The sequence below is a fragment of the Felis catus genome, chromosome A2 (assembly GCF_018350175.1).
Source record: "Felis catus isolate Fca126 chromosome A2, F.catus_Fca126_mat1.0, whole genome shotgun sequence".
NCBI lineage: Eukaryota > Metazoa > Chordata > Mammalia > Carnivora > Felidae > Felis > Felis catus.
Genome location: NC_058369.1, coordinates 112,292,544 through 112,320,082, shown reverse-complemented (window position 1 = coordinate 112,320,082; position 27,539 = coordinate 112,292,544). Strand labels below are relative to the sequence as shown.

At 38.0% G+C, this 27,539-nt stretch overlaps 1 protein-coding gene and 1 long non-coding RNA gene across 3 annotated transcripts in view; one reads left to right on the top strand and one right to left on the bottom strand.

Annotated features, from left to right (window-relative positions):
- The window catches only part of POLR1F (RNA polymerase I subunit F), a 31,932-nt gene extending 6,569 nt beyond the window's left edge, over positions 1 to 25,363 (top strand). The window contains exons 2-4 of the mRNA XM_003982831.5: positions 19,091 to 19,232; positions 22,398 to 22,606; positions 23,492 to 25,363. Coding sequence (XP_003982880.1) covers positions 19,091 to 19,232; positions 22,398 to 22,606; positions 23,492 to 23,888 — 748 coding nt within the window. The 3' untranslated portion in view covers positions 23,889 to 25,363. The remainder of the gene's footprint in view (positions 1 to 19,090; positions 19,233 to 22,397; positions 22,607 to 23,491) is intronic.
- Positions 1 to 27,539, bottom strand: part of LOC109497479 — a 101,455-nt gene that overhangs the window by 4,029 nt on the left and 69,887 nt on the right. The gene's annotated exons all lie outside the window — the stretch shown is intronic.

The window sequence follows — 27,539 nt, the reverse complement described above, 5'->3', positions numbered from 1 at the left end:
CATTACTGTTTTTGTATTCTTTGGGTAAACACCCATTGGTAGAAATACTAAATCATGTGGTAATTCTGTTTTTAAATTTTTAAGCAACTTCCATACTGTTTTCCACAGTGGCTGCACCAGTTTGATTTCCAACAAAGGTGTGTGAGGGTTCCTTTTCTTCCACAACCTTCCCAACACTTGTTTCCTATATTTTTTATTATGGCCGTTGGGATGACAAGTGTGAAGTGATATGCTACTGTTGGTTTGATTTGCATTTCCTTGATGATGAGTGATGTTGAGCATATTTTTATGTGTCTGTTGGCCATCTCTGTATCTTCTTTGGAAAAATGTCTCTTCATACCTTCTTCCCATTTTTTAATTGGATTATTTGTCTTTTTTATGTAAAGTTATATAAATTCTTTATGTATTTTGGATATGAACCCTTCATCTGGTATGCCATTACCAAATAACTTTTCCCATTCCATAGATTGTCTTTTGTTTTGTTGATTGTTTCCCTTGCTCTGCAGAAGCTTTTTTTTTTTTTAATGTATGAAATTTATTGTCAAATTGGTTTCCATACAACACCCAGTGTTCATCCCAAAAGATGCCCTCTTCAATACCCATCACCCACCCACCCCTCCCTCCCACCCCCCATCAGCCCTCAGTTTATTCTCAGTTTTTAAGAGTCTATTATGCTTTGGCTCTCTCCCACTCTAACCTCCTTTTTTTTTTTTTTTTTTCCTTCCCCTCCCCCATGGGTTTCTGTTAACTTTCTCAGGATCCACATAAGAGTGAACACATATGGTATCTGTCTTTCTCTGTATGGCTTATTTCACTTAGCATAACACTCTCCAATTCCATCTATGTTGTACAAAGGGCCATATTTCATTCTTTCTCATTGCCACATAGTATTCATTGTGTATATAAACCACAATTTCTTTATCCATTCATCAGTTGATGGACACTTAAGCTCTTTCCATAATTTGACTATTGTTGAGAGTGCTGCTATAAACATTGGGGTACAAGTGCCCCTATGCATCAGTACTCCTGTATCCCTTGGGTAAATTCTTAGCAGTGCTATTGCTGGGTCATAGGGTAGGTCTATTTTTAAATTTTTGAGGAACCTCCACACTGTTTTCCAGAGTGGCTGCACCAATTTGCATTCCCACCAACAGTGCAAAAGGGTTCCCATTTCTCTACATCCTCTCCAGCATCTATAGTCTCCTGATTTGTTCATTTTGGCCACTCTGACTGGCGTGAGGTGATATCTGAGTGTGGTTTTGATTTGTATTTCCCTGATGAGGAGCGACGTTGAGCATCTTTTCATGTGCCTGTTGGCCATCCGGATGTCTTCTTTAGAGAAGTGTCTATTCATGTTTTCTGCCCATTTCTTTACTGTATTATTTGTTTTTCGGGTGTGAGCTCTTTATCGATTTTGGATACTAGCCCTTTGTCTGATATGTCATTTGCAAATATTTTCCGATTCCGTTGGTTGCCTTTTAGTTTTGTTGATTCTTTCCTTTGCTGTGCAGAAGCTTTTTATCTTCATGAGGTCCCAATAGTTCATTTTTGCTTTTAATTCCCTTGCCTTTGGGGATGTGTCAAGTAAGAAATTGCTATGGCTGAGGTCAGAGAGGTCTTTTCCTGCTTTCTCCTCTAGGGTTTTGATGGTTTCCTGTCTCACATTCAGGTCCTTTATCCATTTTGAGTTTATTTTTGTGAATGGTGTAAGAAAGTGGTCTAGTTTCATTCTTCTGCATGTTGCTGTCCATTTCTCCCAGCACCATTTGTTAAAGAGACTGTCTTTTTTCCATTGGATATTCTTTCCTGCTTTGTCAAAGATTAGTTGGTCATACATTTGTGGGTCTAGTTCTGGGGTTTCTATTCTATTCCCTTGGTCTGTTTGTCTGTTTTTGTGCCAATATCATGCTGTCTTGATGATGACAGCTTTGTAGTAGAGGCTAAAGTCTGGGATTGTGATGCCTTCTGCTTTGGTCTTCTTTTACTTTGGCTATTCGGGGCCTTTTGTGGTTCCATATGAATTTTAAGATTGCTTGTTCTAGTTTCAAGAAGAATGCTGGTGCAATTTTGATTGGGATTGCATTGAATGTGTAGATAGCTTTGGGTAGTATTGACATTTTGACAATATTTATTTTTCCAACCCATGAGCACGGAATGTTTTTCCATTTCTTTATAACTTCTTCAATTTCTTTCATAAGCTTTCTATAGTTTTGAGCATACAGATCTTTTACATCTTTGGTTAGATTTATTCCTAGGTATTTTATGCTTCTTGGTGCAATTGTGAATGGGATCAGTTTCTTTATTTGTCTTTCTGTTGCTTCATTGTTAGTGTATAAGAATGCAACTGATTTCTGTACATTGATTTTGTATCCTGCAACTTTGCTGAATTCATGTATCAGTTCTAGCAGACTTTTGGTGGAGTCTGTCGGGTTTTCCATGTATAATACCATGTCATCTGCAAAAAGTGAAAGCTTGACTTCATCTTTGCCAATTTTGATGCCTTTGATTTCCTTTTGTTGTCTGACTGCTGATGCTAGAACTTGCAACACTATGTTAAACAACAGCGGTGAGAGTGGACATCCCTGTCGTGTTCCTGATCTCAGGGAAAAAGCTCTCAGTTTTTCCCCATTGAGGATGATGTTAGCTGTGGGCTTTTCATAAATGGCTTTTATGATCTTTAAGTATGTTCCTTCTATCCCGACTTTCTTGAGGGTTTTTGTTAAGAAAGTTGCTGAATTTTGTCAAAGGCCTTTTCTGCATCGATTGACAGGATCATATGGTTCTTATCTTTTCTTTTATTAATGTGATGTATCACGTTGATTGATTTGCGAATGTTGAACCAGCCCTGCATCCCAGGAATGAATCCCACTTGATCATGGTGAATAATTCTTTTTATATGCTGTTGAATTCGATTTGCTAGTATCTTATTGAGAATTTTTGCATCCATATTCATCAGGGATATTGGCCTGTAGTTCTCTTTTTTTTTTACTGGGTCTCTGTCTGGTTTAGGAATCAAAGTAATACTGGCTTCATAGAATGAGTCTGGAAGTTTTCCTTCCCTTTCTATTTTTTGGAATAGCTTGAGAAGGATAGGTATTATCTCTGCTTTAAACGTCTGGTAGAACTCCCCTGGGAAGCCATCTGGTCCTGGACTCTTATTTGTTGGGAGATTTTTGATGACTGATTCAATTTCTTCGTTGGTTATGGGTCTGTTCAAGCTTTCTATTTCCTCCTGGTTGAGTTTTGGAAGCGTGTGGGTGTTTAGGAATTTGTCCATTTCTTCCAGGTTGTCCAGTTTGTTAGCATATAATTTTTCATAGTATTCCCTAATAATTGCTTGTATCTCTGAGGGGTTGGTTGTAATAATTCCATTTTCATTCATGATTTTATCTATTTGGGTCATCTTTCTTTTCTTTTTGAGAAGCCTGGCTAGAGGTTTATCAATTCTGTTTATTTTTTCAAAAAACCAACTCTGGTTTCATTGATCTGCTCTACAGTTTTTTAGAGAGGACAGCAGAGAATCTATTGCTACAGAGATCAAGGGACTAAGGAACAGACAGGAGGAGCTAAAAAATGCTATAAGTGAGCTGCAAAATAAAATGGAGACAACCACAGCTCAGATTGAAGAGGCAGAGGAGAGAATAGGTGAACTAGAAGATAAAATTATGGAAAGAGGAAGCTGAGAAAAAGAGAGGTAAAAAAATCCAGTAGTATGAAGGGAAAATTAGAGAACTAAGTGATGCACTAAAGAGAAATAATCTACGCATAATTGGTATTCCAGAGGAGGAAGACAGGGGGAAAGGTGCTGACGGTGTACTTGAAGAAATAATAGCTGAGAACTTCCCTGATCTGGGGGAGGAAAAAGGCACTGAAATCCAAGAGGCACAGAGAACTCCCTTCAGACGTAACTTGAATCGATCTTCTGCATGACATATCATAATGAAACTGGCAAAATGCAAGGATAAAGAGAAAATTCTGAAAGCAGCTAGGGATAAACATGCTCTAACATGTAAGGGGAGACCAATAAGACTCCTGACAGATCTCTCTACTGAAACTTCTTGGCAGGCCAGAAAGGAATGGCAGGAAATCTTCATTGTGATGAACAGAAAAAATATGCAGGGGAGAATCCTTTGTCCAGCAAATGTCATTTAGAATAGAAGGAGAGATAAAGGTCTTCCCAAACAAACAAAAACTAAAGGAATTCTTCACCACTAAACCACCCCTACAAGAGATCCTAAGGGGGATCCTGTGAGACAAAGTACCAGAGACATAACCACAAGTACAAAACCTACAGACATCACAATGACTCTAAACTCATCTCTCTCTATAATAACACTGAATGTAAATGGACTAAATGCACCAACCAAAAGACATAGGGTATCGGAATGGATAAAAAAAACAAGACCCATCTGTTTGCTATCTACAGGAGACTCATTTTAGACCTGAGGACACCTTCAGATTGAGAGTGAGGGGATGGAAAACTATTTATCATGCTACTGGAAGTCAAAAGAGAGCTGGAGTAGCCATACTTATATCAGACAAACTAGACTTTAAATTAAAGGCTGTAACAAGAGATGAAGAAGGTCATTATGTAATAATTACAGGGTCTATCCATCAGGAAGAGCTAACAATTATAAATGTCTATATGCCGAATACGGGAGCCTCCAAATATATAAAACAATTACAAACATAAGCAACCTTATTGATAAGAATGTGGTCATTGCAGGGGACTTTAACACCCCACTTACAACAATGGATAGATCATCTAGACACGCGGTCAATAAAGAAACAAGGGCCCTGAATGATACATTGGAGCAGATGGACTTGACAGATATATTTAGAACTCTGCATCCCAAAGCAACAGACTATACTTTCCTCTCGAGTGCACATGGAACATTCTCCAAGATAGATCGCATACTGGGTCACAAAACAGCCCTTCATAATTATACAAGAATTGAGATCATACCATGCATACTTTAAGACCACAATGCTATGAAGCTTGAAATCAACCAGAGGAAAAAGTCTGGAAAACCTCCAAAAGCATGGAGGTTAAAGAATACCCTACTAAAGAATGAGTGGGTCAACCAGGCAATTAGAGAAGAAATTAAAAAATATATGGAAACAAATGAAAATGAAAATACAACAATCCAAACGCTTTGGGATGCAGCGAAGGCAGTCCTGAGAGGAAAATACATTGCAATCCAGGCCTATCTCAAGAAACAAGAAAAATCCCAAATACTAAATCTAACAGCACACCTAAAGGAAATAGAAGCAGAACAGCAAAGGCAGCCTAAACCCAGCAGAAGAAGAGAAATAATAAAGATCAGAGCAGAAATAAACAATATAGAATGCAGAAGCTTTTGAGTTTGATGTAGTCTCAGTAGTTTATTTTTGCTTTTGTTTGCCTTGCCTTGGGAGACATATTGAGAAAAATGTTGCTAGGGTTGATGCTACAAAAATGACTCCCTGTGCACTTCTCTAGGATTTTTATGGTTTCAAGTCTCACATTTTGGTCCTTAATCCATTTTGAGTTTGTGTGTATGGTTTAAGAAAGTGGACCAATTTCATTGTTTCACATGTAGTTGTCTGGTTTTCCCAACACCATTTGTTGAAGAGACTGTTTTTTTCCCCTATTGTATATTTTTGCCTCCTTTATTTAAGATTAATTGACCATATTATCATGGGTTTGTTTCTAGGGTATCTATTCTGTTCCTTTGATCTTACGGGTGTGTGTTTTTTTGTGCCACTACCATACTGTTTTGATTACTGTAGTTTTGTAGTATAACTTGAAATCTAGGATTGTGGTACCTCCAGTTGTGTTTTTCTTTTTCAAGATTGCTTTGGCTGTTTGGGGTCATTTGTGATTCCATAGAAATTTTAGAATTGTTTGTTATAGTTCTGTAAAAAAATTCTGTTGGGATTTTGATAGGGATTGCATTAAATTTATAGATTGCTTTGGATACTATGGACATTTTAACAATATTGATTCTTTCAGTCTGTGAGCGTGGAATGTCTTTCCACTTGTGTTGGCTTCAATTTCTTTCATCAATGTTTTTATTAAAAAAAAATTTTTTTTTTAATTTTTTTTTTCAACATTTATTTATTTTTAGGACACAGAGAGACAGAGCTTGAACGGGGGAGGGGCAGAGAGAGAGGGGGACACAGAATCGGAAACAGGCTCCAGGCTCCGAGCCATCAGCCCAGAGCCCGACGCGGGGCTCGAACTCACGGACCGCGAGATCGTGACCTGGCTGAAGTCGGACGCTTAACCGACTGCGCCACCCAGGCGCCCCCAAAAAAAAAAAAAAAATTTTTTTTTTAATGTTTATTTTTGATAGAAACAAAGTGCAAGCAGGAGTGGGGCAGAGAGAGAGGGAGACAGAATCCGAAGCAAGGTCCAGGCTCTGAGCTGTCAGCACAGAGCCCAATGCAGGGCTCAAACTCACAAACTGTGAGATTATGACCTGAGCCAAAGTTGGACACTTAACCAATTGAACCACCCAGGCTCCCCTTTCATCAATGTTTTATAGTCTTCAGAGTACAGGTATTTCATCTCCTTGGTTAAGTTTATTCCTAGTTTACTCATTATTTATGGTGCAATCATAAGTGGGATTGTTTTCTTAATGTCTTTATGTTACTTCATTATTAGTGTATGGAAACAAAACATTCTATATATTGATTTTGTATACTGTGACCTTACTGAATTCATTTATCAGTTCTAGTAGGTTTTTGGTGGAGTGTTTCAGGTTTTCTGTATATAGTATCATGTACAAATGGTGAAATTTTTGCCTCTTCCTTACCAATTTGGATGTGTTTTATTTCTTTTCATTGTCTGATTGCTATGGCTAGCACTTCCAGAACAAAGTAGTGATAGCAGACATCTTTGTCTTGTTCCTGATCTTAGTGGGAAAGTTCTTGGTTTTTCACCATTAAGTATGATGTTAGCTGTGGGTTTTTCTTATATGGCCTTTGTTATGTTAAGGTATGTTCCCTCTGACCTACTTTGTTCGGGTTTTTCCTCATGCATGGATGTAGCACTTTGTTAAATGCCTTTTCTGCATTATTTGAAATGATAGCATTTTTATCCTTCCTCTTTTTGATGGGGTTATCACACTGACTTGTAAATACTGAATCTTTTGATCATGGTGAATAAATTTTTTAAAAGTATTGATGTATTCACTTTGCTAATATTTTGTTGAGGGATTTTGCATTTTTGTCTTCTTTAAATGTTTGATAGAATTCACCTGTGAAGCCATTTGGTCCTGGACTTTCATTTGTTGGGAATTTTTTAGATTATTCATTCAGTTTCATTGCTGGTAATCAATCTGTTCAAATTTTCTACTTCTTTGTTGAGTTTTGGGCAGTTATATGTTTCTAGGAGGTTACCTATTTCTTCTAGGTTGTCTAATTTGTTGGCATACAGTTTTAAGTAATCTCTTAAAATCTTTTGTATTTCTGTGATGTTGGTATTTCCCTTTCAATTCTGATTTTGAGTTCTCTTTTTGTCTCTCTGGATGAGTGTGGCTAAAGGTTTATCAATTTTGTTGATTCTGTTAATGAACCAGGTCTCGGTTTCATCTGTTCCATTTTTTTTTTTTTAATTTCTCTTTTGTTTGTTTATGCTCTAAACTTTATTATTTCCTTCCTGCTACCAGTTTGGGGTTTTGTTTGTTTTTTTTTCTAGCTCCTCTGGGTTTAAGATTAGGTTGTTTGAGATTTTTTTCTTGTTTCTTGAGGTAGGCCTGTATTTCTATAAACTTCTCTCTTAGAATACCTTTTACAGCATCCAAAAACATTTTGGACCGTTGTATTTTCATTTTAATTGATCTCCATGTATTTTTTGATTTCTTTGATTTCTTGGCTGACCCATTCACAGTATAGTAGCCTCTTATGTAGTTTCCATGCATTTGTGTTCTTTTTAGGTTTTTTCTTGTGGTTGATTTCTACTTTGCATTAAGGTTGGAAAAGATTCATAATATGACTTCAGTCTTTTTTAATTTGTTGAGTCTTGTGGGCTAACATATCTCTTTTGGAGAACTCTCCGTGTGCATTTGAAAAGAATGTGTATTCCCTGTTACAGGATTGAATGTTCTGAATAGATCCAAAAGATATATCTGTTCTAATGTGTCATTCAGAGCCACTGTTTTCTTGTTGATTTTCTGTTTGGATAATGGAGGTGGGGTGTTAAAGACCTCTACTATTATCGTATTATTATATTACTATTGATTACTTCCTTTATGTTTGTTATTATGTTTAGTGGTGATAAATTTCTTTCACTTAGGTTGGGAAAGTCTCTATCTCTCCTTTTATTCTGAATGATAGCCTTGCTGGATAGAGTATCCTTGTTGCAGGTTTTCTCTTAACAGCACTTTTAATGTATCAAGCCACTCCCTTCTGGTCTAAAGGGTTTCTGCTGAAAAACCCTCTGTTAGCCTTATGAAGTTCCTTGTGTATAACTTTTCTTTTCTCTTGCTGCTTTTTAAATTCTCTCTGTATCATTACTTTTTGCCATTTTAATTACTGCATGTCTTGGTATGGATATCTTTGGTTTGCTTTTGTTACGGGCTCTCTCTGCCTCCTGGATCTGATTGTCTTTTTCCTTCCCCAGATTCAGAAAGTTTTCAGCTATTACTTCCTCTTTTTGCTTCCTGTGTCTCACTTCTCCTTCTGGGATCCTTATAATGCAAATGTTATTATGCTTGATAGTGTCCTGAGTTCCTTTAATCTATTTTCAGTTTTTATTATCCATTTCACTCCTGTTCCATCTTGATGGCTTTCCATCATGCTTTCCTGTAGATCACTGACCCATTCTATTTTCTCTAGCTGTTATTTATTCCCTGTAGTGTATTTTTAATTTTAGTTACTGAGTTCTTCATGTCTAATTGTTTTTTCATGTTTTTTTTGAAATATAATTTATTGTCAAATTGGCTTACATACAACACCCAGTGCTCATCCCAACAAGTGCCCTCCTCAATGCCCATCACCTACTTTCCCCTCTCCCCACCCCCCATCAACCCTCAGTTTATTCTCTGTAATTAAGAGTTTCTTATGGTTTGCCTCCCTCCCTCTCTCTTTGTAACGATTTTTTTCCCCTTCCCTTCCCCATGGTCTTCTGTTGAGTTTCTCAAGATCCACATTTGAATGAAAACATATGGTATCTGTCTTTCTCTGACTTATTTCACTTAGCATAATACTTCCAGTTCCATCCATGTTGCTGCAAATGGCATGATTTCATTCCTTGTCATTGCTAAGTAGTATTCCATTGTGTATATAAACCACATCTTCTTTATCCATTCATCAGTTGATGGACATTTGGGTTCTTTCCATAATTTGGCTATTGTTGAAAGTGCTTCTATAAACATTGGGGTACATGTGCCCTGATACATCAGCACTCCTGTATCCCTTGGGTAAATTCTTAGCAGTGCTATTGCTGGGTCATAGGGTAGTGCTATTTTTATTTTTTTTGAGGAACCTCCACACTGTTTTCCAGAGTGGCTGCACCAGTTTGCATTCCTGCCAACAGTGTAAGAGGGTTCCCATTTCTTCACATCCTCAGCAGCATCTGTAGTTTCCTGATTTGTTGATTTTAGCCACTCTGACCAGTGTGAGGTGGTATCTCAGTGTGGCTTTGATTTGTATTTTCCTGGTGATGAGTGACATTGAGCATCGTTTCATGTGTCTGTTGGCCTTCTGGATGTCTTCTTTGGAAAAGTGTCTATTCATGTCTTCTGCCCACTTCTTCACTGGATTATTTGTTTTTCAGGTGTGGAGTTTGGTGACTTCTTTATAGATTTTGGATACTAGCCCTTTATCCAATATGTCATTTGCAAATATCTTTTCCCATTCTGCCAACTGCCTTTTAGTTTTGTTGTTTTCTTTGCAGTGCAGAAGCTTTTTATCTTGATGAGGTCCCAATAGTTCATTTTTGCTTTTAATTCCCTTGCCTTTGGAGATGTCTTGAGTAAGAAACTGCTGTGACTGAGGTCAGAGAGGTTGTTAGCTGCCTTCTCCTCCAGGGTTTTGATGATTTCCTGTCACATATTTAGGTCTTTGATCCATTTTGAGTTTATTTTTGTGTATGGTGTAAGCAGGTAGTCTAGTTTCATTCTTCTGCATGTTGCTTTCCAGTTCTCCCAGCACTATGTGCTAAAGAGACCGTCTTTTTTCCATTGGATCCTCTTGGCTGCTTTGTCAAAGATTAGTTGGCCATACTTCTGTGGGTCCAATCTGGGTTCTGTATTCTATTCCATTGGTCTCTGTATCTTTTTTTTGTGCCAATACCATACTGTCTTGATGATTACAGCTTCATAGTAGAGGCTAAAGTCTGGGATTATGATGCCTCCTGCTTTGGTTGTCTTCAGGTTTACTTTGGCTATTCGGGGTCTTTTTTGGTTCCATACAAATTTTAGGATTGTTTGTTCTAGCTTTGAGAAGAATACCAGTGCAATTTTTATTGGGATTGCATTGAATGTGTGAATTGCTTTGGGTATTATTGACCTTTTAACAATATTTATTCTTTCAGTCCGTGAGCATGGAATGTTTTTCCATTTCTTTGTGTCTTATTCAGTTTCCTTCATAAGCTTTCTATAGTTTTCAACATACAGATCTTTTACATCTTTGGTTAGGTTTATTCCTAGGTATTTTATGGTTCTTAGTGCAATTGTAAATGGGATCAGTTTCTTGATTTCTCTTTCTGTTGCTTCTTATTGGTGTATAAAAATGCAGCCAATTTCCATATGTTGATTTTGTACCCTGTGACTTTGTTGAATTCCTGTATCAGTTCTAGCAGTCTTTTGGTGGAGTCTTTCGGGTTTTCCATGTAGAGTATCATGTCATCTGTGAAAAGTAAAAGTTTGACTTCTTTGCCAGTTTTGATCCCTTTTATTTCATTTTGTTGTCCGATTGCTGATGCTAGGACTTACAACACTATGTTAAACAACAGCGGTGAGAGTGGACATCCCTGTCGTGTTCCTGATCTCTGGGGGAAAGCTCTTAGTTTTTCACCATTGAGGATGATATTAGCTGTGGGCTTTTCATAAATGGCTTTTATGATGTTTAAGTGTGTTCCTTCTATCCCAACTTTCTTGAAGGTTTTTATTAAGAAAGGATGCTGTGTTTTGTCAAAATGGTTTTTCTGCATCCATTGACATGATCATATGGTTCTTATCCTTTCTTTTATGAATGTGATGTATCACACTGATTTGTGAATATTGAACCAGCCCTGCATCCCAGGAATGAATCCCACTTCATAGTGGTGAATAATCCTTTTTATATGTTGTTGAATTCTATTTGCTAGTATCTTGTTGAGAATTTTTGCATCTGTGTTCATCAGGGATATTGGCCTCTAATTCTCCTTTTTTGTCGTGTCTCTGTCTGGTTTGGGAATCAAGGTAATACTGGCTTCGTAGAATAGGTCCAGAAGTTTTCCTTCCGTTTCTATTTTTTGGAATTCCTTGAGATGGATAGGTATTAACTCTGCTTTAAATGTGGTAGAATTCCCCATGGGAAGCCATCTGGCCCAGGACTCTTCTTTGCTGGGAGATTTTTGATAACTGATTCAATTTCATTACTAGTTATGGGTCTGTTCCAATTTTCTATTTCTTCCCATTTTAGTTTTGGTAGTGTATGAGTATGTAGGAATTTGTCCATTTCTTCCAGGTTGTCCAGTTTGTTGGCATGTAATATTTCATAGTATTCTCTGATAATTTCTTGTATTTCTGAGGGATTGGTTATAATAAATATACTTTCATTCATGATTTTTTCTATTTGGGTCCTCTTTTTTTTTTTTTTTTTTGAGAAGCCTGTCTAGAGGTTTATCAATTTTATTTTTTCAAAAAAAAAAACAAAAAAACTCTTAGTTTCATTGATCTGTTCTGTTTTGTTTTGTTTTATTTTGGGGTTTTTTTTTTTTTGGATTCTATATTTGTTTCTCCTCTGATCTTTATTATTTCTCTTCTTCTGCTGAGTTTGGAGTGTCTTTGCTGTTCTGCTTCTAGTTCCTTAGGTGTGCTGTTAGATTTTGTATTTGGGATATTTCTTGTTTCTCGAAATAGGCCTGGATTGCAATGTGTTTTCCTCTTAGGACTGCCTTTGCTGCATCCCAAAGGGTTTGGATTGTTGTGTTTTCATTTTCATTTGTTTCCACGTATTTTTAAATTTCTTCTTTAATTGCCTGGTTGACCCTTTCATTCCTTAGTAGGATATTCTTTAACCTCCATGCATTTGGAGGTTTTCCAAACTTTTTCCTATGGTTGATTTCAGGTTTCATAGCATTGTGATCTGAAAGTGTGCATGATATGATCTCAGTTCTTTTATATTTATTGAGGGCTGTTTTGTGATTCAAATGTGATCTGTCTTGGAGAATGTTCGATGTGCACTTGAGAAGAATGTATATTCTGCTCCTTTAGGATGAAAATTTCTAAATATATGTCAAGTCCATCTGGTCCAGTGTATTGTTCAGGGCCATTGTTTCTTTATTGATTATCTGCCTAGATGAACTGTCCATTGTTGTAAGTGGAGTATTGAAGTCCCCTGCAGTTACCACATTCTTACCAATAAGATTGTTTATGTTTGTGATCAATTGTTTCATATATTTGGGTGTTTCCAAATCCGGTGCATAGACATTTATAATTGTTAGCTCTTCTTGATGGATAGACCCCATAATTATTACATAATGCCCTTCTTCATCTCTTGTTACAGCCTTTAGTTTAAAATCTAGTTTGTCTAAGTATGGCTACTCCAGCTTTCTTTTGACTTCTAGTAGCATGATAGATGGTTCTCCATCTCCTCACTTTTAATCTGAAGGTGTCCTTGGGTCTTAAATGGGTCTCTAGTAGACAGCAAATAGATGGGTCTTGTTTTTTTAATCTATTCTGATACCTTATGTCTTTTGATTGGACTGTTTAGTCCATTTACATGCAGTGTTATTATTGAAAGATACGGGTTTACAGTCCTTGTGTAGGTTATCTGTAGGTTTCATACTTGTAGTGATGTCTCTTGTCCTTTGTGGTCTTTGCAACATTTCACTCACAGAATCCCCCTTAGGATCTCTTATAGGGCTGGTTTATTGGTGATGAATTCTTTCAGTTTTTATTTGGGAAAATCTTTATCTCTCCTTCTATTCTGAATGACAAGCTTGCTGGATAAAGGATTCTTGGCTGCATATTTTTCCTGTTCATTACATTGAAAATTTCCTGCCACTCCTTTCTGGTCTGCCACGTTTCAGTAGATAGAGCTGCTACTACCTGTATGTGTCTATCCTTGTATGTTGAGGCCCGTGTATCCCTAGCTGCTTTCAGAATTCTCTCTTTATCCTTGTATTTTTCCAGTTTCACTATGATATGTCATTCAGAAGACCAATTCAGGTTACCTCTGAAGGGAGTTCTCTGTGCCTTCCCCAGACTGGGGAGGTTCTTAGCTATGATTTGTTCAAGTATACCTTCGGCCCCTTTCTTTCTCCTTCTTCTGGAACTACTATGATATGGATATTGTTCCGTTTCATGGAATCATTTAGTTCTCTAATTCTCCCCTCGTGATCCAGAATTTTTTAAATCATTTTCTCAGCTTCCTCTTTTTCCATAATTTTATCTTATATTTCACCCATTCTCCCCTCTGCCTCTTCAATCCTCGCTATGACTGCCTCTATTTTATTTTGCACCTCATCTACAGCATTTTTTAATGCATCATTACTAATTTTTAGTTCCTTGATCTCTTGGGCAGTATATTCTCTGCTGTCCTCTATGCTTTTTTCACACCCAGCGATTAATCTTACAACTATTATTCTAAATTCTTGTTCCATTATATTGTTTACAACTCTTTTGATCACTTCTTTAGCTCTTACCTTTCCTGGAATTTCTTTTGTGAATTCTTCTGTTTCATCATTTTGCCTAGTTTTCTGTCTCTTCCGTGTTTTAAAAGCTTGTTATGTGCCCTGCACCTGTGAGCACTACTATATTAAAGAGAGGTCATACACTGTCCAGGACCTGGCCCTTCAGGAAATGTTTTTTGGAGAGTGTTACTTGCTCTCTGTTGTTGTGACTCTGGTTACTTTATCTCCCTACTCATAGTGATGTTTTGGACCCTCCACCAGGTGTGCTTTGATTTGTTTGTTCAAGTAGCCCTGGAAAGGAAAACAAATAAGCAAAAAAATAGAAAACAAAAACAGGCAAACAACCAAAAAAACCCAGAAACACCAGCTACAAGTAAACAGGGTGGGTGCAGTACTGATGGAAGAGGCCTTATCCTGTACAAAGAGAGAAATGACAGGGGCAGGGACAAAGAAAGAATAAAAATTGACCAGAGAAACTATACGGCTTAATCCAGAGAGAAAGAAAGGGAAATAGAGAAGGGGATGGGGAAAAAGAAAAAAGAAAAGAAAGGTATGCAGACAGAGAAACTATAAGGCTTAATGCAGAGAGAATGGAGAATAAAGGAGGTGTGGAACACATATTAAGAGAATGGATTAAATATGTCTGCTTAAACAAACTAACAACCAGAGATAAGAATGAGAAAAGTAAGGAAGAATATCTATAATAAGAATTATCTGAGAATTAATCAGGCAATGCAGCAGTGCCTGTCTGGAGGTAGGGCGTCTGTTTCCTCACTGTCAATCCTTCTCCTGTAGCTATGCAGTAACCAGGTGCAGAGGGACGTGGTTTGGTATAGGCGGATCCTGCCTCCACCGTGGGCCCTGCTGGGCCCTACTGTCCGGTCCTTGAGGCCCCACCTTGGTGGTGGTGGGGAGAAAAATGGCGACCCCCAGTCTCTCGCGGACCTGGTGTCCCAGACCACTCTGTTCGAGCCATCCTCATTGTGCCACGGGTGCAAATGAGGCAGTTTGTCCACTCCACTGACTCTTGTGCCTAGCTCCGCATGCCCCGTACTGGGGAAGAGCGGCTCCACGCCTCCCGATATGTGGTCCCTGGCTGGCAGGCACAGGCATGCTTTGTCCTGTCCCTCAGCACTCCAGGGAGGGAATCGCTTTCTCCTTCTGTGGACTGCACCCCTGACCTAGCCACCGAACCTGGGGCTGGCTCCCCTCCTCCCCAGGTACGTGATCCAGGGGCAGCGGTCCCCAGACCAGAGAAAGTCCACAGTTAGATTGATCTTTATCTCTCCTGGACTGAAGTTTTTCTCTTGTCCAGATACAGGCCTATGCTTCCTTTTCTCGTTTTCTCTTCCTTTTGTCTCCACAAAAGGGGATCCCTCCTCTCTGTTCCTTTTCTCTCTCCCAGTTTGCAGTCACACACCTACGGCCCCTCAGGTTGTCCCAGTGGGTCCCTGGAAGCCGGCTGTCTCTTTTCCTCCCAGACTCTTGGGGTTCAGAGTCCTTCAGCTTCAACACTTCTCTTTTTTATGTTTTTTACCTTTGTTTCTAGCTCCTTTGAGTGTAAGATAAGGACTACGATTAGGACTGATGTTCTCCACTCATTTCAAATCCAGTGATTATCTTTATGATCATTACTTTCTTTATTAGGTATATTACTTATCTCCCTTTTGTTTAGCTCTCTTCTTTTGAATTTGTCCTTTTTTTTTTTTTTTTTTTTCATTTGGGACATATTCCTTCTCATTTTGTCTTTTTCTGAGTGTTAGGGAAGTCACGTGCTCTTGAAAGCAGTGCCTTTATGAACAAGAGGTCTTGTAATGCCCTGCAGTGCAGTGTCTCCTATTTACCATAACCTGGCGCTTCAGGGGTGTCTCCTTTGTGTTTTCCATGTGCCCCAATTTTGTGGCTGAGCCATGTTTTCCTTCATTCCAGTTATCTGCAATGGGTCTCTTTGCTGTTGTGGGCAAGGTTTGGTCCTTGTGTTTTTAGTGGACCGGTCTGGGGCTATCTTGGGTTTAAAGTGAACCAGAACAGGCATTTGCCAGAGCTATGGTAGCTCCAAACTCAAGGGTGCTTTCTGCATGTTGTCACTAGAGAAACTTGTTGGTGGGCTAGGCCTGCAGTTCAGCCAGGTGTCTGACCAGCCTACTGCTGGGGCTGTAGTTGGACTGAGGTGTGCTGTTACTTTCCCTCTCTCAGGGGTAAGAGTCAGTTTGGAGTGGTGCTCGCCCCTATTGGGGCTGCTTGCACACCACAAGGCTTGCCGCACTGCTTGGGATAGGCTCATCCAAGATCTACAGGAGAACATGGGGGCTGGGTGTGCTGCACATCGTGCCCGCAGGGTCTGCACTGGGCTGCTGTGGAATGGAGCTGAAGCAGCCTGGGAAAACTTCTGCCCAGGCAGAGGGTTGAAGGGAGTGTATTCACGGAAGTATGTGGCTGGGGTCCACTTTTCGCAGGTTAGGTGATCATGCAGTGTGCTTGTTCCCACAGGTGTCCGTGTATTTAGGCTGGGGATGGGGAGTGGGGGAGGGAAATAGCACCCATCAGTTCTTTTGTTCTTGGAGAAATCTCTCAGATTTCCCTGCCTCTCCAGCACATGCTCTGAGACCATTAAATCTCTTTCCTGTACACCCGCGGCATTTTTCAAACTGTTGCTTCTGCGCTGTATCTAAGTGGAGCTGTTTGTTGTGCTGTACTTTAAGGCAGAGACTCAGTTTTCTGTTACCCTCCTGCCTCTTAATCTATTGAGCCTGTTGATTTTCAGAGTTCAAGGTGTGAAGCCCTTCTGATTGTGGAGGTGGGGAGGGGACAAAACTGGAGAAGCTTCTGGACCTCTGGTTTTCAAAGCCAAATGTTACAGGGATTTGTCTTCTCAGGGCAACCTCTCAACCTGGAGTGCCTGGGGCAGGGTCCTCTCCTTTCCCCTCTCTGTGCCCGTGGAGGCACTCCCTCTTAAGGTCAGTCCCACTTGATGGTACAGTCTTTCAATAAGCATAAAACATCTTTATGAACAATTCCAAATTTACTTTCTCAAGACAAAAGTAGATAAAACCTGTATTTAGTAATCACTGTTTTAGTATTTTATTTGGAAAACAATTTGATGTCAATAAAGGGTTTCTCGGGTTTGATGGATTTACACAAATCTATGGGTTTAGGGCTCTATGGTTACATTCCCTAGTTACCAATTTTGAACCCTACATAACCCAATACCTCTTTCTTATGGGAAATATTTTGCAGTACTACCTTTACTATCATGAAAACACATCTTTATTGTGAATTGAAACTTAAAGGTAATACAAGCTACTTACACATTTGGAAAAAAACCAAAAATCCGTAAGTGCTGTAATACAGTACAATACAATATACTTCCGTGTGAGAATACTCAAGCATGACTACCTGGGAAGACTGAAATAGTTGGATGACGTATGCACTGATACCTAGAATCATGAATGTGTCTAGAAAGGTAGATTGATGCAGGGGTTTTGAATTGACAACTCAAGAGAACACATACAGTGTCTCCAATGGCAAAATGCTTTTCTGAAGTAAGGAGTACTTCTCAGTAATACTTAATACTTCCATACTTAATAATCTACCCTTGAATTTTAATTTTATTTATTTTGAGTGAGAGAGTGAGCGAGCAGGAAGGAGCAGAGAGAGAATCCCAGGTAGGGTCTACAGCAGTGTAGAGCCCGACTCGTGGCTTGAACTCAAGAACCATAAGATCATGACCTGAGTGAAAACCAAGAGTTGGACGCTTAACCAACAGATTGACCCAGGTGTCCTTCCTGGAAATTTTTATGTATATTGAAACCATGCAAACATGATTTTATGCTGATATGTATGTATTTATGTATGTGTATATGTATACATACATATATTTAGAATGAGATTTTGTGTCCAGCTATTTATAAATAGGTTTGTTCCCTCATTGACAAGTCTGGTGGACTTCTGGGTTTCTGTGATGGTGTAGTTCTTGCTTGGGAAAACACATTTGAGAAATTAACAGTTCAAAAAGGGCTTCCTGGAGTAAATCTCTAAATTTAGGATCTTCTTGATTTGATAGTTACTAAAGTTCCTTTCCAGTGGCTCCTGGCTGTTTTATTAAGCAATAGCTATTGGGGTAAATTCTTTCTCTTATACTATGTGAATACTTTTAGGAATTTAGTAGAGTTCTGCAAAGTGTTCTGTCTTCTCAAGGGTTTTTGAGTAGTGTGTGGAATGCAAACATACACAGAGCTAGAGTCAGTAAACCGAGATCAAGCACACTTAGGATGCGATGCTGTGCCATGGAGTCTTCTAGGAGTGGAGGAGGAGTGATTTAAGCCTTTCCTGGGGAGTCAGTGAAGTTTTCGTGAGTAAGTAGTGGGTGTGCTAGTGAAATCACCAGGTTTGCCTCTTTAGTAGTTAAAATTCCTTAAGTACTTGGAAATGACCTTTTGAAATAGTAGTTGTCCCCTAATCCTTTCATACTATGTAGACTAAGTTGGCAAAATCAGTTTTGTTTTTGAGAGAGAGAGAATGAGTGTGTGCATGCATGCATATACACAAGTGCACAAGCAGAATAGGGACAGAGGGATTGGGAAAGAGAATCTTAAGCAGGCTTCATGCCCAGTGTGAGCCTGATGTGGAGCTTGATTTCTTCACTTTGAGATCATGACCTGAGCCAAAGTCAGGAGTCAGAGCTTTACTGCTTGAGCCACTCAGTTCCTAATAAATGAAATATGTAGTTGTATTTAATAACATTTCTATTTACTATTAACAGTTATAATTTGAGGATTTTTCTCCCATAAGTCATTGGCTTTAATATTCAGGGCCTTCACCTTTAATACTGATCTTGCTATGGGCCGTCTAGTACAGAAATCTGGTAATGGTGGGTAATACCAAAATTGCCTTCATTCAGTTATGCTCAGAAATTAGAGACATTTTTCTCTCATTTTTTTTTTTCTTTCTCTCATTGGAGAATGACTATAATTCCAGTGCATAGCTATTAGAGAAGAAAGGTCAACATGCTCATGCATAATTGGACATTTTGTTTCTGGGTACTTATGTTGAATAATCCTTTTAAATTTAGTATATTGGAAGCTTTTGGTCAAGTTGAATTACTCAAGTCATTATGGACTAATGATAATGCTATTGTATTTTGGCATGTGTGCTTATGTTTAAGAGATAGATATATAATTTTTGGACTCGGCCAGTTTAATCAGGACATTGGACTATTTTGAAAGAGGATAAAACATTTTTTTTTCTTTTTTTTTTTAACAGCCTTTTAGGTGTCCCCATTGCATATGATAACATCAAAGTGGTAGGTGAACTGGGAGATATTTATGATGATCAAGGACACATTCATCTTAACATTGAAGCAGATTTTGTTATTTTCTGCCCTGAACCAGGGCAAAAGCTTATGGTATGTATATATATTTAAAGCTTTCTTTGTATAGTTGTATAATGATATAATTTGTAAGATTTTTAAGACTGTACACCTGGAGAAGTAAATGGCTTGCTATTGTGGGTAGCTAAAAGTTATTTTTTTAAAATGTTTATTTTTGAAAGAGAAAGCAGGGGGCGGGCAGAGGATCTAAAGTAGGCTCTGCGCTGACAGCAGAGAGCCCAACATGGACCTCTAACTGATGAACTGTGAGATCATGCCGTGAGCCCAAGTCAGATACTTAACTGACTAAGCCACCTAGACACCCCTAAAAATTATTTTCAAAGAAAAAAAGTCAATTCAACCTTGGTAAGTTTTTAAACTCCATTCTTCTAGAACTCACCTGTATATGCAGAGTATGTGTGTCATACAATTTATTCTCTTCTTTGTATAGCACCAGAACGATCTTAAGTGATAAAAAAAAAAATCACTAGTTTCTTCTCAATTATATACCAATAGTTTCTTTATAAAGGATTTAAACTGGGGCTAGGGGCTCCTGGATGGCTCTGTCAGTTGAGCTTCCTAATGCAGCTCAGGTCATGATCTCACAGTTTGTGAGTTCGAGTCCCATGTCAGACTGTGCTGACAGGTCAGAGCCTGGGGCCTGCTTCAGATTCTGCTTCTCTCTCTTTCTGCCCCTCCCCCGCTCATGCGCACGCACCCTCTCTCCCTCTCTCTCTCTGTCTCAAATAAACATTAAAAAAATATTTAAAAGATTCAAACCGTGTAGTAGTGTTTCAAATAGGAGTTGAAAATTCAAATAGTTGTGGGACCAGGCAGGTAATGAAAGTGAATGAACAATGAGGTTAGGGCACCCATCAGGTGCCATGGTAATGAAGGCCCTGTTGGGAAGGTTTTTTAAGACAATCTAGATATACAGATGGATGTGAAATTGACTGTCTTCTACCAGCAGTTTTGAGTGTATTTGTTGATGTGTGTGTGTGTGTGTGTATTCATATGTATGTTTTTTTCTTTAAGCACTTCCTATAAAATTTTTTATTAATGGTTCTTATAAGATTAACCTTTATTGTTAATGAATATACTGATCAAATTTCACTGACAAATTCTACAAGGCATTTCTAATTTAAAAAAAATTTTACAGTGTCGGTTAAACTGGTAGAAATAGTATCCTGGGCCTGCCAAAGTTGGGTTATACAGCTAGCCTCCATACTATTAAAGTTGGCAGATTTGTACTTAAAAAAATTCTGACACTTAACTCATCTGCTTTGTGTAAGTTACCATAGATATAAACATGGAAATAATATACTGTACAGAAAGTATGAAACTAAGAATAAAATTATTCCTTTTACTCTATTACCCACAATGAGATCCAGTCTTCAAATACATCTGGGCAGTTTTTTCCAATTTAATTTTAAACATGGTATAATTTACATACAATAAAGAGATCTAAATTATATACAACAAAATGCATAGATGATAGTGTTCAGTTCAATGAATTCTGACAAGTGCATATATACCATTTTATTTGAGAATGACCGTCATGCCCTTTCCTGGTCAATCCTCTCTTCTAGATCCAACCACTATTCTGCTTCTGTTTATCATACATTAGTTTTGCTTAAGCTTCTCATTTTATATTAGTGGAAATTTTCATTATACACTCTTTGATGAAAATCTGACCTCTTTTGTTCAACATGTTTTTACACTTCATCCATGCTGTTTGATGGTGTATTGGTAGTTTTATTCCTTTTTGTTCATAGAATTCGGTTATATGAGTGTATTACAATTTGATCATCTTCATTGATGGACATTTTGGTTTCCAGTCTGGAGCTATTATGAATGAAGCTGTGTGAATGTTTATTTTCATTTCTCCTAGGTAGGAACTGGAAGCTGTATTGCTAAGTCAGAGGGTAGGTGTTTGAGGAATTAGCCTGTTTTTCATAAAAGTAAACATTCAACACTATTAGTTGCTCTGTGTCCTTGCCAGCATCTGGTTTTGTTAGTCTTTTAATTAAACTGATGGATAATACTAGGTTCTCCTTAATTTGCGTTTTCCTTCGTGAGATTCTTCTTGTGTTTCAATAAGAAAGGCCTCTTTAAGTGCTTTGCCCATTTTTAGGTGGACTTTTGTGTTACGGAGGTTTAGTAGTTCTGTTTATAAACTTCATACTTTTTAGCTTTAAAACTTCTTTTTTTTTTAAATTTTTTTTTTTCAGCGTTTATTTATTTTTGGGACAGAGAGAGACAGAGCATGAACGGGGGAGGGGCAGAGAGAGAGGGAGACACAGAATCGGAAACAGGCTCCAGGCTCTGAGCCATCAGCCCAGAGCCTGACGCGGGGCTCGAACTCACGGACCGCGAGATCGTGACCTGGCTGAAGTCAGACGCTTAACCGACTGTGCCACCCAGGCACCCCAGCTTTAAAACTTCTAAAAATGTTCTTGTGATTCAGAGTAGCCATGTTCAAGATCTGATGAAGGATAAGTTGTCTTCAAATACAGTGCTTATTATATCCTACTAAAGTTAATTGTTAAATAATTTTTTTTATGTTTATTTCTGAGAGAGACAGAATGTGAATGGGGGAAGGGTAGAGAGAGATGGAGACACAGAATCCAAAGCAGGCTCCAGACTCCTAGTTATCAGCACAGAGCCTGATGCGGGGCTGGAACCCACAAACCTTGAAAAAGTGACCATGCCTTCCAACAATGCCTTTTAAGCTTTGAAATTCAGACTGTTTATGGAAATATAATGTGGCTCCTAGTTATAAAAAAACATATGCTTCCTGCCTTGAGGTCTTTTCACATTTAGGTAATATCAAACAGTATTTTCTGCTTGGTTTCAATATGGTTATAATCTACTCCGCAGGGAGTCCTGTAGCAGGAGCTGAGATAGGTGGTTGTTTTTGTTTTTTTTTTTTTTTAGAGGTGGGAAGAGTTAGTTGTTTATCCAGTTAGGCAATTGATATGCATGCAGTTTACCAAAGTTCCAGCCTTCTAAAAACTCTACAGTGTTTTAAAATGGTTTAGTATAACATGTAAATTTTAATTGAAAATCTTTTTCCATATGAAATTATTCCATTATTTCAATGTTTTCTAAGATCATTTTGAAGCTTATAAAGTTTTATTTACCTTTTAAAGTCTTTAGATGGCTTGATGCTTTTTCTCTTTTTTTTTTCTTTCTTCCCAGGGTACAGTTAATAAAGTGTCTTCTAGCCACATTGGCTGTTTAGTACATGGGTGTTTCAATGCCTCCATCCCTAAACCTGAGCAGATGCCAGCTGAGCAGTGGCAGATCCTAGAGATAAATGTGGGTGATGAACTAGAATTTGAAGTATTTCGTTTGGACTCAGATGCTGCTGGAGTATTCTGCATTCGGGGAAAATTAAATACCTCTAGGTAAGTTCCTAATCACATTTATTTTAATTTTGGTAGTCATTTCTGTTTAATTCTGAATTTAGAGAACATAAGCCCCTCTTTCGGAAAGTAATTTTTTTAGAATATGCCATAAAATCAATGTAAATTGGAATCTTAAGTGCTTTGACAGTGTATTGAATATTCCAAAGGTCTGCACTTCTAGCTAATGGGTCTGTAGTTTACTAACTCAATCTTCCTATTTTCTAGTTTGGTTAATTTTTTAAAAAGTTGATCCTTGAGCTTGAAACTGCTGAAAGCTTAATCATCTTTGATTAATGTCACTATGCCAGGTAGATAATTTCTGTATTTTTCTGTTAGCTCATTGAAATTAATTAGATGTAGCTAGTGCTACTGGATGGGACTCTGCATCCAGTAGAGAGGGCTACTTCACTGATCCTTGGTTTTTGTTTTTGTTTTTTTAGTGTTAACTCACAACTTTGAAAAAAATGAATAATTTGAAACAAGGATTCATAGATGGGAAACTCCATTAATTTTGGTAGACAGTACACGTGTATTTTTTTATCACTCGTCAGTTGTTTGGCTACTAAGCCTGAGTATTGTGATGTTTCATGCACAGTGAGCAAATTTTTTTGAATCAAAAAATTTATAAGATACATTTTGATAAAAATTTTTTATGTCATTTTTATGTATGAAAACAGTCTGGAAGGACTTTGGAAAAATTTTAACTTTTCCAAGACATTTTAATGAGCTCAGGGATAACAGAATAGAATATTTGATATTTATGCCATACTTCTGTATCTTGTACTGCTGTCATTATTTAGAAGAAAGATTAACATTTGGTATATTCTTGATCTCATTTTATTATTTTTGTTTATTGCTCTAATTTTTTTTTAACTGTTATTTTAGTTTACAAACCAAGTGCTCTACAGTTTCTGAAGAAGTAACAGAAACTGGCACTGAAGAAATTGTAGAAAAACCTCTGAAGAAGAAAAAGAAAAAGAAGACAGACCCAGAGCCATATGAAGTGGAGAGTGATAACAGAGAACTAGCAGATTTTGCAGATGTCACTGTGAAAGAAGAGACAAACCTGCAGATAAATAATACGAATGGCTTCCAGAACGAAGAGCCAAAGAAGAAGAAGAAGAAAAAGCACCGGGAAGACCAGGATCCTGTTTTCCAAGGTAGTGACTCCAGTGGTTACCAGAGTGACCATAAAAAGAGAAAAAAGAAAAGAAAACACAGTGAGGAAGCTGAATTTACCCCACTTTTGCAACAGTCATCTAAAAAGAAAAGGGAAAAGTAATTCCTTTAGTGCATTTTACTCAGTTTTTTGAAGATTGATTTACATACAGTAGACGAATAAATGTGGGAATCATATGAAATGCTTGTGTATTCCAGTAGTCTGCAAAACAGGAAACATTTCATTAGTAGGAATTTTTGGTGCTAAAATTATTAAAGTGGTAATTACTTTGGGAAATACCAATATTATCAAACTGCCATTTTATTGTATACAGAATAAGAGGATAAGACCTCTCTCAAGTCTTGCATTTTTCCAGTTTTTACATGCTACATAAAATTATTTCTGTCATCTGAAGACTGGTAAAGGACTTTGTAATAGAGTTATTTGTATCATTACCAAATGGTTTTGAGCTTGTGTATTTTTTAGTAGGTTTGGCCTTCAGTCATAATATTATATGAGATTTTTAGATTTTCTTTTCTCTGGCTACTACGAGATTTCTATGGTTCAATTTAGAATGGTTTGCCAAAGGAGCTCTGAAGTCTCCAGAGCTCATTAGAACCATGCCACTATTGACAGTGGTAGGAAACATTGTTCACTATTCTTCCCTTCCAGATGTATGTTGGTTTTTGTTTCTGTTTGATGTAGAGGGCTCTTCTCTTGTACTCGTTTATGTGTACCTCAGCTGTAAATGCCATTCTTACTAGTAGGAAATTTCTCAACTACTTTATAATATTTGGGTTAAGGTATTAAAAATGATTCTTAAGAGAAAATTGCACTGCGAAATGTGGACTGTGTCTTAACTACTGGAAAACACTGATGAAATGACAAGCTGGTTCAGACTGATAATCAATGCATGGCCACATTCATTGATTGAACAGTACCTGACCACTTTGCTGTGTGTAAAACATTCTACTAAGGAACAGATGTATAATGACTGTAGTTCCTTCCCTTATGTAGTGTCATAGGAGAAACAGATGTACACATGCACAATATATATAAGTAAAATACAGAAAGGCAGTAATTCTGGGAAGTACTAAAAACAAGAGTGTCTACTGAATGTTAATTGTGTTAATATCAGTAAATGGATGAATGGTTGAAACGAATTTCAAGTGGCAACCATTTTGTTGCCGTTTATTTAATATCAGATATAGTACTGGTCTCACACTATTAAATTTTACTAATATATAAATTCTGCAGAAAGTGTATCTTGATCCAAATCTATAGTAATAGAATACAGAGTTTGGAGAGTAGCATACGTTCACACGCTTGTTCTTAATTAAATTAAGAAGACCAGACAATGGACCAGGCCAATTTCTTTTTCTACAGTTTAGTGTGGGTATTGAGCCCTTAAAATATGGCTAATGCAAATTGACCTGCTATCAGTATAAAATACAAGATTTTGAAGATGTACAAAGAATGTAAATTATCTCAGTTTTGTATTGGTGAAATTCTATTTTTGGTATAGTGTGTTAAATAAATGTTATATCTAGCTTTTTTTCATTTTCTGGCTAGAAGATTAAAAATTGTAGGTGAAGCTATTTTGTTTAGGATTTTTGCATTTAGGGTCATCAGAGATACTGGTCTATAGTTCTTTTTGTTGTTTTTGGTAGTGTCTTTATATGATTTTGGTGTCAGGGTAATTCTTAACAAAATATTGTCAAAAAAATCTAATACATTAAAACAAATCATTCACCACAATCAAGGGATTTATTCCAGGGATGTAAGTGTGTTCCAATATATGCAAGTCAGTCACATTATACATCACATTAAGAGAAAGGATAAAAACCATATGATCTTCTCAGTGGAGGCAGAAATATCACTTCATAATAAAAACTCTTTTAACATTGTAGGTTTAGAGGCTGCATACCTCAACATAATAAAGACCATCTATGAAAAACACACAGCTAACATCATACTCATTGGTGAAAGATTGAGGTTTTTTTCCCCTCTAAGGTCAGGAACAAGGATGTCCCCTTTCACCACTTCTATTCAACATAGTACTGAAGTCCTCACTGTCTTATACCATACAACAATTCAAGATGGTTTAGTCAAGACCTAAATTTGGGACCTAAAACCATAAAATTTCTGGAAGAAAACACAGGCACTAATTTTTGATAATTGTTCATAGCAACAGTTTTCTAGGGATGCCTCCTCAGGCAAGGGAAATAAGCAAAATAAAACCAGTCAGACTACAGGAAAATGAAAGGCTTTTGTAAAGCAAAGGAAACCATCAATAAAACAAGGCAAGCTACTGCATGGGAGAAGGTATTTGCAAGTGATACATCTAATTAGGAGTTAATATCCAAAATATATAAATAAAAAATGGGCAGAAGACCTGAATAGACATTTTTCCAAAGGAGACATATAGATGGCCAACAGACACATGAAAAGATGCTCAACATCAGTAATCATCAGGGAAATGCAAATCAAAACTATGAGACATCACCTTACACTGGTTAGAAAAAAAAGACAAGAAACAAAAAAAGACACCAACAAGTGTTGGTGAGGATGTGGAGAAAAGGGAACCCTGGTGCACTATTTTGGGAATGCAAACTGGTGTAGCCATTGTGGAAATTTTATGAAGGTTTCTCAAAATTAAAAATAGACACGGGGCAGAGCGCCTGGGTGGCTCAGTCAGTTGAGCGTCCAACTTCGGCTCAGGTCATGATGTTGCGGTTTGTCAGTTCGAGCCCTGCGTTGGGCTCTGTGCTGACAGCTTAGAGCCTGGAGCCTGCTTCCGATTCTGTGTCTCCCTCTCTCTCTGCCCCTCCCCTGCTCATGCTGTGTCTCTTAATAATAAACGTGGAAGAAAAAAATAGACACAGACTTCTAGGAAGACGGTGGAAGATCATAAGCTCAACTTTCCCAACACACACACCAAGATAACCACATCAGTGCAGCTAATTCAGAAAATGACCGGAAATCTAGCAGAATAGACTTCCTGCTGTTAATCATAGAGAAGAGGCCACATCTAAAAGGGTAGAAGAGGTGGAAACATGGTTGGGAATCAAGCCCTTAGTGAGACTTAACCAGTAATGGGAGAGACCCCTACAAGCATGGAGAATCAAGAGTATCAGACCTGACATGAGGCACCAGGGACCTGCACAAGGAAGACGAGTCCCCTTAACATGTGTCTTTGAAAGCCAGTGGCACTTTGTGAGTTTTACAATCATCAGGGCATAACATGGAGTACTTTAAAAATCAGCATACTTAACTCCAGGAGAGCCTGAGGGCCATAGGAAACTGAGTCCCTGCCCATAAAGGCCCCTAACATGGCTGAGATACAGCACAGAAACAGCAGTGTAAAAAGTGCGTAGGATATACGTGAAGATTTATTTGCTAATCTCAAGGTGTGCTGGAGAGGCAGAGACCTTTAGAAGACTCCTCCAAGAACAAAATATTTGACAGGTACCATTTCTCCCCACCCCCAGGTCAGATAGCAAACACTTGTTAGAACCCACACACACTCTATCTTGCTAAGATCTCATGCTCCATCTGCATGTTCTGCATATTTTCCCCATCCAACTCACCCCATTTGGCAGGTGTCTCCAAAGTAGCTCCTGTCCCAATACACCCTCCAAGCAGCCCCAGTAGGAACTGGCACCACTCCAAAGTGACTCCTGCCCTGGGGATAGGAGGAAATAACCACACACACCAGTGTGCCCACATACCCAGCAGCTCTTGCAGCTGGCAGCACAGAGAATGCCCTGCTTA